Source organism: Acipenser ruthenus, chromosome 3, assembly GCF_902713425.1.
Source record: "Acipenser ruthenus chromosome 3, fAciRut3.2 maternal haplotype, whole genome shotgun sequence".
Taxonomy (NCBI): domain Eukaryota; kingdom Metazoa; phylum Chordata; class Actinopteri; order Acipenseriformes; family Acipenseridae; genus Acipenser; species Acipenser ruthenus.
Window position 1 is genome coordinate 105,817,945 of NC_081191.1, and position 12,159 is coordinate 105,830,103.

Consider the following 12,159-nt stretch of genomic DNA (forward strand, 5'->3'; position numbering starts at 1 on the left):
AAAACACATCCGCATGGATCTGAGGCAGGTGTCATAACCAATACCTCCCTATGATATATATGTTTTGTTTGTTTGTTTGTTTGTTTTTTGCTAATGGGCAGACATGGGCAGAGCGCAAAAACAGGCAGACAGTGTTTATCGGGAAAATGAATAGCATGATCGAGTTACACACACACCTTACATCAGGGCTTCTGGTTTTCGGTGTTTTCGTCCGACTTTTCGTCTCTCCTTTACAAATTAATTTCACAATTAACATATTTCTCAGTTTTAATTCAGAAAACAAAACACATCAAACAGTGCTCAGAGTTATTTTAAATGGAAAGTAGTTAAACACGATGAAAACACAGAAAACCAGCCACCCTCAATATATATATATATATATATATATATATATATATATATATATATATATATATATATTGTAGCCCTTCTGCTGCCGTCCGCAGGACTGACAGGGAACTGTGCAGCGGGGTCCCAGAATGCCATGCGGTCGAGCAAACCGCACTGTCCTTGTTGATGTTGTTGTTGTTGTTTATTAATTATGAGTTATTGAATGTGTTTATTTGGTTGCCTTTCATGCTTCTGTTGTCTGTTGTGTCCCTGTGTCTCCCCTACCATGTGTTTCTCAATGTTGCCGTGGCCACCCTCACCTGGTTGTCTCCGTTCAGGGGTGGCCTTCCCTTCTCGTTCTGTGTGTGTGTCTCTGTCACTGCCTCGTTCTAGCACTGATCACGGCTACTGGATGCTAATGTGCAGAAGTGCTGTTTGAGCAGCTTAATAAAGAGCAACCATTATTACAAATCCTGCTTGTTGCCTCTGCTTGAACCATGCCAGCGCACTGGTGTAAGGAGCGAGAAACATGGAAGGGAACCCAATAAACACATTCAATATCTCATAAGCGAGAAGCATGGAAGGGAACTACTGGGGAGAAGACGACAGCGCTAAGAAGCGACGAGCAGAGAAGAAGCTGCGGGAAGAGTTCCAGCTCCTCACCAAGGAGGTAGGAGCAGCGAGACACCAACTGCGAGAAGCCGCCGGGCGACTTGTGGAAGACCTGAAGCAGCGGTGGGAGTCCGCGGGGCATGAGGACGCCGACCCGCTGCTCCCCCAATGACGAGGGGCTGCCGATGCTGGGCGGACCGATCCCCAACTCGCCGTGGTCGGTCGCGGCGATGCGTCAGGAGATACAGCAGAGACCCGCTGAGGGTGGGAGGCCAGCAGAGACACCCCCGCATGCTTCACTTGGCGGGGTAAGCTCCGAAGCTGGTTGCCTGACTCCCGAAGCCTCGCAGAGCGGGCAGGCTGAAGCCTGGAGGCCGATAAGGAGGACTGTCAGAGCAGCAAGATTTGATGGCAGCACAGCCTGGTAAACGTACCAAGCGCAGTTCCAACTCGCTGCCTGGGTGAATAACTGGGGCCCAGAAGAAATGGCTGGTCAACTCGCTATGGCACCCTAGAACGCCGTTTTGGGTCGGAGGAGCCACGGGAACGGTACCTCGAGCAGCTGCTGGAGAAGAAGAGGCAACCAGGAGAGCGACTGGGAGCAGTAGCAGCGGACCTGCTCTTCTTGGCCAAAGAAAGTTTCCCTGACTTCCCAGCAGAACTGGCATTGCAGTCCTTCCTGAGGGCCCTGACCCCGGAGAGCCTACAGCAACAGGTACGCTTGACTGCCCCGGTTTGTCTGGATCAGGCCTTGACCCAAGCCAAACGGGTCGAGGCTGTGCTCCACCGGGGCAGCCGTAGCCACACTCCGACGCGGACCTGCAGGGCGTGAGCCCCAGCCGAGGAAGACAGCGAGGAGGAGACAGCCTGCCAGATCCTGCCTACCAGCCCCAGACGCAATACTCGCTGCTGGCGCTGCGGGAAGCTAGGGCATCTGGAGCGCAACTGCCACCAACCCCCAGCCACCCACCTACCTGACCAGCTGGGAAAACTCCGGAGGGGAGGCGGTCCACGTAATCTTCCCCTTCCTGATGAAGCCATTGCCGCTGAGGGTCGCATCGGCCAGGGCAGAAGCCTGTACCTTCCATGCACTTTGGAGGGGGTGGCTTGCCGGGCTATGGTTGATACGGGGTCCACCATTTCCATCTTACAACCCTTGCCACCTGACACAGAACTCGACACGCTATGCTGGGCACCAACTAAGGTCTGCCTGCAGAAGGTGATGGGCCAGCGCACACCCATGCTGGGTCACAGACAGCTCACAATCACCGTAGCTGGCTGGCTGTTCCAACACGAGTTTTGGCTGGCCGGTCAGAGACTCTTGCATACTGGGCCTGGACTTCCTCAGCCATGTGGGGGCGGCCCTTGACCTACGGCGTCCGGAGCTGCAGATTGGCAAGATACGAGTCAAGCTCGAGACTAACAACGAGAGAGAGAGAGACAATCGACATGGCCGCCGCATCACCAAAGCACAGCCACCGCATCGTGGGGGTCAGCACTGTGCTGTCACAGGAGGGACCTGAAGGAGAGAGAGTGGTAGTGTACTACAGCAAAGCCCTCAGCCGACCGGAGCGCAACTACTGTGTGACAAGGAGAGAGCTCCTGGCTGTGGTGCAGGCGGTCTGCCACTTTCACCCGTACCTGTACAGTCGTCCCTTCAAGCACCGGACTGATCACACTTCCCTCACCTGGCTCCTCCACTTCCGAGAGCCTCCACTCCACTTAATAGAGCAACCATTATTACGAATCCTGCCTGTTGCCTCTGCTTGAACCACGCCAGCGCACTGGGTGCTACAATATATATTAGTTTGTCAGATTACATTTTGAAATGAAAACAACAGATTTTGAAGCGTTATGATAGTTAAGACTAAATCATAGTAGCTATTTCAGGGTATAAACTAACGTAGCTTCATAAGGTAGGTTTATGGTTTATGGTGCATCACTCGACTTACGCCGGTGCAGCGCCCAATTCAGTATCCCCTCAGACATCTCTATCCCTACCGTATTGCGCATGCGTAAAATGAGATCGTCCCGCGGGCACGACTGATTCTTCTTTTGCTCGTGTCTGAGGTAAAGTACGGGTGATGTGCATGCTCTGCAGTTTCGACAGGACGACTGATTTATTTGTGAGGTGTATTGTTATGGTCTGTTTTCATTAAAAACGGATTTGACTTGTTCTTTAATACACAGCTTATCACAATGATCTTACCTGAGCAACCTGTTGAGTTTTTTTTGGTAATACAAGCCTACATGATATTACTCGCAGTTAAAACAATATACTTATGATTAGTCTAACAAATTAAGTCTTAGTGTGTTAACTATTCAACCGACCTATTATATAAACGGTTGTGCTGATTTGATAGTAGCCTGGTTATATATATATATATATATATATATATATATATATATATATATATATATATATATATATATATATATATATATATATCAAAACTTTAAAGTAAATGATCACGAAAGTTTTGTGAGAAATGTGAGAATTAATTTAATATTGTGGCTCTGTGCCTCGTGCTGTTATGTCTAGAATAAACACGAGTTGTGTACATTATATTATAATGCATAATGTATTAGATATAACGTTGTTGTTTACAGATATTTGTTTATATGTTTATTTTATATACAGTACACACAACACACACACAAGGTTGATATTGGGTGTATATACAGTGAGAAACACAGGGGATACCAAATTAGATAGCTGACAATATCATAGTCTATTTGGTACCCCTTATAATGTAGTGTGGTAATTAAGACTTATTTTGTTTTAATTGACATTCATGGGGGGGTCAGAATGCCCTTGTTTAGCCTTGAGTTCTGACATGCCACGTGGATGTTTTTTTTTTTTTTTAATTATTATTATTCTCTGCTCAAAAACAAAAAAAGTAAAAACAAGTCAATTGCCCATTTTACATGATCACAGCATACACGGACCAGGAACACACAATCTCACAGACAGCGTGTGCGTTCACAGAGATCATTCTGCGCAGATTCTGTGCATACTCTGACCAGTTTACCCAATGGGAGCGCTCACGGAGATGACTATTAGAAGTTCATTGGCTAAACTGGTCAGATTCTGCGCAGAATGATCTCCGTGAACGCACGCAGTGACAGACAGGCCATTCGCCACTCCCCGCGATAGGGGATCAAACCATTTCATATTGCACAATTCCCTAAAATAAGAAAACCTTAATTTTATTTTATTAAACAATTCAGTGGCTGTACAATTAGTTCACTCATACCGCGACCGTGTCAACGAAGGACCGATTACATCACTATATAATGCAATTAAACAACTTTGAAAGAGTGTACCACCCCCCTAAATGTCATTGGCATGGCCGCCCTGCCCAAAGACTGTTCCAGAAAGTGCCGGTTGTTCAGCGCGGCGAGCTGTCTGAAGGGAGTGCATAGTAACGGGGAGATTAACAGGCAACTGCATCGGTTTAAAAAAAAAATATATATATATCAGGTAGATCCGCGTTCAATATGTCTAATTTGGGGACTCTCGCCTTTGACGAGTATGGCCGGCCTTTCATTATCATCAAGGACCAGGATAAGAAGTCTCGACTGTCGGGCCTGGACGCACTGAAGGTACGGCAGATGAAATGCAATGAGAAGGAGTTTTCTGTTAGCCTGCTGCCATCAGATTTATTGTATGCGTTAATAAAGCGGATACTTCTCAGACACGGTAACACTGAAATACTTGGTATAATTAAGGTATATTTTATGGCATAGGTGAAAGATGCGAAATAGTAGAGCAAGTTAATTGAATAATCTCTGAAAAGTCAAGAGAGGAGATTATACGCAGTACAACAGAAGTAGCTTCCTTTCTTTTGAGAATAGCAAACAAAAAACAAAAAATATTCGTACCTTAATTTCTGCACGTTATTAAATTTTAGGATGCATCAGGATAAAGTGCATTTTGGAAATGTGTTTTCACACCAAATCTGGAGTTTTAATTTATACTGCGCTGTTGTCTGTTAACCCATGTGCTCAAACTACCACAATGGTGGCTCTGCGTCCTGGCCTAGTGTACAGTCGGGAAACTGCCTGACTGATTCACTCGCTCCCACCCCCTTTGTGTAGTTGGCGTGACGGTCTATTATGTTTTGTCAGTTCTGCAAAATAGAAATTCGTTTTTCTTAAAAAAAACAAAAAAACAATTAGAATAGTAATTTTTGTAACTGTACTTGTTGTCACAACTCTAAACTTGTCACCCCCAGAATTACCAGTACAGATTTTATGACTTGTAACTACGACTATAATTGTCTTGCATTGATTATCAGGTGGTTTTTTGAAGCATAAGTAGTAGTACAGTGTGATTTTTTTTTCAGTGCATGTGTGGCAACCAATGCTGAAGGTAGCTGAAATATATTCTATTTGGACATTAGAGTGTTTTTTTTTTTTTTTGAGTGAGTTAGCATTTGTCACTGCATTTGTTCCATCCATGCAGGTTAATAAATATAGCTAACTTGTCAATTTTATTTTCAGTCACATATTATGGCAGCCAAGGCAGTTGCTAATACGCTGAGTACATCGTTGGGGCCGAATGGTAAGAGTCTGTTTGTGCATGTGCAAGAATTGTGAAGACTGTTTGAAAAGTGGCAAAATACTGATTACATATTACTATTTCAGGACTTGATAAGATGATGGTTGACAGGGATGGTGAAGTGACTGTAACCAATGATGGTGCCACCATTCTGAGCATGATGGATGTGGAACACCAGATAGCAAAACTAATGGTTGAGCTGTCCAAGTCCCAAGATGATGAGATTGGGGATGGAACCACTGGTGTTGTAGGTAAGGGGACCAGTAGAAGTACTTGTGTTGTAATTAATGTATATTTTTAATTTCATAATGATATACCTAGAAATACATTCTCAGGGCTTGAAACTCATTAGCACCCCGTATTTGTCCATAGCTACAGAGAATGCATTAATTTAAAGAGAGAAATGTGTTTTGTTTTTCCAGTTCTTGCTGGTGCACTCTTGGAACAAGCTGAGCAGTTGCTGGACCGTGGTATTCATCCCATCAGGGTAGCAGATGGTTATGACCAGGCTGCTCGCATTGCTATTAACCAGCTTGATAAGATCAGTGACAGCTTCCCAGTTGATCCCAAAAACACAGAGCCTCTCATTCAGACCGCTATGACAACACTGGGCTCCAAAGTGTAAGTACTATGAAGATTCTAATGTGGTGTTTTATTGGTACTAATCTGCTGTTTGTCCAAGTAATTCCATCACACAATCATATTTGTTTACAACCTTTTTTGTGACAAAAAAAACAGCGCTACTTAATTCTTCAAAGTGATGAGGCTTATTACTTTCTTTTAATCATTCCCTCTTTGTTTTTAGTATCAATCGTTGCCATAGGCAGATGGCAGAAATTGCTGTAAATGCCATCCTTACAGTCGCAGATATGGATCGTAAAGATGTTGACTTTGAGCTGATCAAAATGGAGGGGAAAGTTGGTGGAAAAATGGAAGACACACAACTTATAAAAGGAGTGATTGTGGACAAAGAATTCAGCCATCCACAGATGCCCAAGGTTACAAGTTGCTTCCCTTTTTATATAGAGAACATGTTATACTACTTTCTTGTATTGCTTTTAATCTTCCTTCTCTACATCCCAGGTTTTGAAAGATGCGAAAATCGCAATTCTTACCTGCCCGTTTGAACCACCCAAGCCCAAAACTAAGCATAAGCTTGATGTGACATGTGTTGAAGAATACAAAGCCCTGCAGAAGTACGAGAAGGATAAATTTGAAGAAATGATTCATCAGGTCAGTATTGTGGGGCCAAATCATTTAGATTGTTGTCTTCTGTTAATTTGCTCAAACAATTTAGGCTTAAAACTACATATTTTTCATTAGTCCTCTTGCAAAATCCAACGTTGCCCTGCACCTTGACTTGTTACCCTAGGTCAGTGGTTCCCAACCTTTTTCAATGTAGGACCACCTTGGTGTTTGGATTTTCCCCATGGACCACTTGCCACACATTTTTTTCACAGCAGCATTTTGAATCCAATTTATGTGTGTATGGTATAAGTACATGCAGAAAGTAAAGAATTTAGATAACATACCTAACTTGATATGATTCCTGGGCTTGACTCTTCACTACCATATCAGCGAGGACTGTTGTCATTTTGCACATTGAAAGTTGCTGATGGCAAAGCTCCTGGTTTTTAATTTTAATTTAATTTAATTTTTTCACATTCTGAATGCTTTGTAGATAAATGGCATCTCAATTTTGCAGGTTTAAGAGTTTTGATTGACGAAACCTGACAAATCATGCACTGGGGCTTGGGTCATCTTCGGATCCATTAAATGTAAATACGCGCTGGTTCCTGCAACCGTTAGCTCGTGTAGGAAATGTAATCATTTAATTTCTAACGCAATGTATTGCATTCACTGATCGCCAGCTTCGCTCGATGTACATATAAAAAAAATCCAGAAGACGAGGTGGGCTGTGATGTGTTGGTTGCACACAGTTGATAGGATTTATAGCATTTTGGTTCAATACGACAGTGTCAAGAACAGACTACCCATTATTTCCAGAAGTAGTGTTAATTGAATTTACTTCTGGCATATAGTCTTAAACCTGGCTGAATAAACCCATATAATAACATGGATATGAAATTGATCATTCACACTACAGTACAGTTCAAGTCAAGCAACAAATATAGCCTTTCTGTTTCACATTAACTTCTGATACTATATGCAGCTAACCTCTCCAAAAACGTGTTGAAGTAATGGTATATTCCTATACCCCTTGCAGCACTGTAAAGCACATGTTGAAAATAAAGTACTAAAACTGTTTTTGCCGAGCCAGATTACATTTTTTCCCCCTGAAATTCAGTGAACACAAGCAGTAGAATGAGCACAGATTAGAAAGCAGTGCATTTTTTTTATTTTATATAAATGCTGGCTAAAAAAGGCTGTCATTTTGACAAGACAAATGTGCCTTCGTAATGTGTAAGTTTATTTAGTATTTGTTTCACATTAGAAAGCTGTTTCAGTTAATGGTGGCTTTGAAAGCGGGAACAATGCGAAATACATACATATCATTTATTATTATTATTATTTATTTCTTAGCAGACGCCCTTATCAAGGGCGACTTACAATCGTAAGCAAATACATTTCTTGTGTTACAATACAGGTAATACAATAAGAGCAAGAAATACAATAACTTTTGTTCAAAAGTTATGTATCACATGGTTAAAGCTGTTTGTGTTGCTTAGTAATAGTAGTAGCACAACATGTGATTGTGTAGAACTGGGTTTTTGCAAGAATTGCGTAACCAATTGGAGTTTATTCCAGTCTCGTTTTTGGTTTCTGGATGACCTAACACCAGATCATGGCTTCATACACAAGTATGCTGTGATTCCTTGGGTCAAGTTCAATCATCGGGGCTATGATGAATTGCATTGAACTACCAATTCATTTTGAAAACCTTTGTATTTTGTTGTTCCTAAGTGACATGCTACTTCTGTTGGAAAAAGGAAACAGATGTAAAACATCCTTTAAGAAATTTTGGTACTGACATATTGATGAATAGAGCCCAGTGTCTCTTCAGGCTGTTCTCGTTAGTTAGATTACAAGTTGTGTTCACAGGAAATTAACTTTTTAACTGCCTGTGACGAAGAGCGAATGAATCCGAATCAACAATCTCCCTCTTGACCGTTGAGGGCACTGCAACAGGAACTGCAGGCTTCATACCGAATGGCTGGGCAGTTCATTCCGGGGGCAGTCTGGGCATGTGGCTACATATTTCGACACTTCATCATGAAGCCCTACCCAATAAAATCGAGCCAATATGCGTGCCCTCGTCTTGTCGGCTCCCAGGTGTCCTGCAAAGGGGATGTCATGCGCCAGCCTCATGACCTCGGGCCGACCAACCATTCAGTATGAAGCCCGCAGTTCCTGTTGTACAGTGCCCTCACCGGTCGAGAGGGAGATTGTTTGTTTGTTGATTCAGATTCATTCGCTCTTCGTCACATTGCCACATTGTTTTTAACCTCTGGGCATCTCAGATACAGATGTCTAATTTATTTCATGTTTGCAAACTATTTGGTTGGATTTTGTATTTAATATTTGACCTTTTGCTTACAGATTAAAGATAATGGGGCTAACCTAGCAATTTGTCAGTGGGGCTTTGATGATGAAGCAAATCATCTTCTGCTACAGAATAAGCTACCTGCTATCCGTTGGGTTGGTGGGCCTGAAATTGAGGTGAGTAGAATAGAATACTCCAGCTAAAATCAAGGGATGAAAAAATGTTCTTGCATAAAATAAGAATTTCTTGCTACCAAGCCATATATACCTGCTCTTAAACTAGACATCTCAATAGCTTTGAGCTTTGCAGAACAGAGTTTAGCCTAGATTGTAATTCCTGATTGATGGGTATTACAAAGTTTATGCACATTGCATGAAAAAGCACTGCATCCTGGATTTAGTTGTGATTCTTTGTACAAGTTGCCATACAGGATGCCAAAGTAAATGCATTGCATTATACAAATGGTAATCAAACCAATCCCTGCAAATAAATACTGTGGTCCACTTTTGACAGGCATTTGTCAAGTGGGTCTAAACATTCATCATTTTTTTTGTCCATTAGCTCATTGCCATTGCAACTGGTGGACGCATTGTTCCACGATTCAGTGAACTCACGCCCGAGAAGCTTGGTATTGCTGGAATTGTCAAGGAGATCACTTTTGGTACAACAAAAGATAGAATGCTTGTCATTGAGGAGTGCAAGAACTCAAGAGCTGTAACCATCTTTATCAGGGGAGGAAACAAAATGGTAAGGTTTTTGTTTTAAATTGATTTATTCCCTTTAAACCAAATCGGTTTATTCCCTTGTAAACCGTTAAACACGTTGCAGATTTATGACATATTGCTGCTTTCCTGGCTGTCAATGGTGGACTACTCCCTATTGCAAGTCTCCTGAAATGTTTCTTCTAAAGGGTATTTATTGGTAACCAATGACAAATGTTTTAGACAATCTTTTTTCAACATTTGAATGTTTTAAACGTTAGTATTTCTCAGTTTAGCACCATTGAGTGTTTAAATAGTTGTGAATGAATAATCTATTTGATATTTTTTAAAACATTTGCATTTCTATATCTCATTTTTTCTCTGCCCAGATTATTGAAGAAACAAAGCGAGCTCTTCATGATGCCTTGTGTGTAATCCGCAACTTGGTCCGTGATAACCGCATTGTGTATGGAGGCGGTGCTTCTGAGATCTCCTGTGCTTTAGCAGTTAACCAGGCTGCAGACAAGGTAAAGCTAGGGGATTTCTAAAATAACTCTTCTTTTTTCTTTGCTATAGAACAAAACCGTGCACTTTAAATTGTTTGGAAACTAATTCTACATTTATACAGGGAGGGAAAAAATGATTGTGCACAAAGGTCTAACACTTTAGCAGAGTTTCTGGTTTTCTTTCGCTTCGGCGATTTACAAAGCTAACCTGAAATCCTACTAAATTGTCCAAAATGTTCATAAACCAAAAAGGAAATTAACGAAATATTATTAGTAGTGAAAATATTCATGAGAAACATTTTAGGTAAGATCACTAAATTACATTTGAGGACATTTCTAAAGAAATTGAGTGAATTTTGAAACTAACATTCAAACTAGGTAATTGTAGGGTATATTTCATCAGAGTGAAAACATGAAACAATCCTAGTCAGTCAGACCTCCAAAAGGGGGTAGCATTTTCAGCCTGCTGAGTTAAATGGTATTTATGGTATTTATTGTAGATTACTTAGCTAGAAGAACAAGAGATTATCCTCCTGTATATAATTGTTTCTTGTAAAAGGTTCTAAGCATGGAAAGAATTTAGTTAACTAATTTAATTCCCCCCCCTCCCCCCTCCTTAGTGTCCTTCTTTAGAGCAGTATGCCATGAGAGCTTTTGCTGATGCTTTAGAAGTCATTCCAATGGCACTAGCTGAGAACAGTGGCTTGAATCCCATCCAAACGATGACTGAAGTTCGAGCCAGGCAGGTGAAAGAAGACAATGCTGCACTTGGCATTGACTGCCTGCACAACGGCACAAATGGTACGCCTTGATATTTATTACGCTTTATTAATGATCTAATCTCATGTTTTAAAAGTTGTATTTGTATGCATGTGCTTTTAAACACCCAAAAGTACCATGTTTTGGTGTACAACTAATAATATGGCTTAATTTTAATGTGTGACCTAATGAACCGTGCACATGGCATTTGGTGGCATTGCTGTATATTCACTGACTGCCTTTTCTGGATAGTTCTGTAACTATAGTATCTCCCCTTATTTTTAATTGTATTTTATTTTTCTACCACAGATATGAAACATCAACATGTGATTGAAACTCTAATCTGTAAGAAGCAGCAGATTTCCCTGGCAACTCAGGTGGTAAAGATGATCCTGAAAATTGATGATATCCGCACCCCTGGTGAATCCGAGGAATAATAGCACCCAAGCCGCTGTCCATTGAGGCTGTTTGTCTTGAAGCACTTCTGGAGAATATGTCAAATCCCAGTACAGTTATTTATTATTTGATACCGCAAGTTGTCGCTCAGAAGAACTGTAATTGTACTGACTGCATAAATAAAACGTTGGTCTGTAAGAAGTTTGTTTGATTTTTTTTTTTTTTAATGGTCACCAGTAAAGGTTTATTGTTACTATCCTGGATTGAGCATGGTGACTAATTTTCATATTTACACAACTCGGAATGCAAAACTACTTTTATTATATTAATAACCTGAGGCATTGTGAGTATTTTAAAAGTTATTGTAGTCCCCACCATGCATTGGCAGCAAAAATAGGCTTAAAAGAAACTGTTTTAACCCTAAAATGTAGGTGAATAATGTTAATTCCCACATTGCACATTTACTTGTAATGTGTTTAACGAGGACTTGAAAAACATTGCTGTTAAGTACCTATATTAAATGTTGTGGCATGTTTTAATAACAATACACCACTTAACATTAAGTTATAAGCCAGCATTGTCTTACTATTTCTATGACTGGGCTGAGGTCACAGGCTGGATCCCTGCAGCAGGACTGGGTTCCTGTGGAACCCGCGGACATGATAGCAGGAGTGGGGAAAACGTACTTGTACTTGTGGGCGGGACTGGGTGGGCACACATTTCAGATTGAAGTAATTTGCGGGAACATAAATCTCTGTCCACCAAGAGTAGGCTAATAAGAAAATG

General features: G+C 41.5%; 1 protein-coding gene across 1 annotated transcript; it reads left to right on the forward strand.

Annotated features, from left to right (window-relative positions):
• Positions 1–4,310: 4,310 nt before the first annotated feature.
• LOC117435449 (T-complex protein 1 subunit epsilon-like) lies at positions 4,311–11,574 on the forward strand. The gene is made up of 11 exons (XM_034058602.3): positions 4,311–4,548; positions 5,449–5,509; positions 5,593–5,757; positions 5,929–6,127; positions 6,312–6,504; positions 6,590–6,739; positions 9,068–9,187; positions 9,573–9,758; positions 10,102–10,239; positions 10,839–11,019; positions 11,287–11,574. Exons 1-11 carry the CDS (start codon positions 4,444–4,446, stop codon positions 11,412–11,414), a joined length of 1,626 nt encoding a protein of 541 aa, XP_033914493.1. The 5' UTR covers positions 4,311–4,443; the 3' UTR covers positions 11,415–11,574.
• The last annotated feature ends 585 nt before the right edge of the window (positions 11,575–12,159 follow it).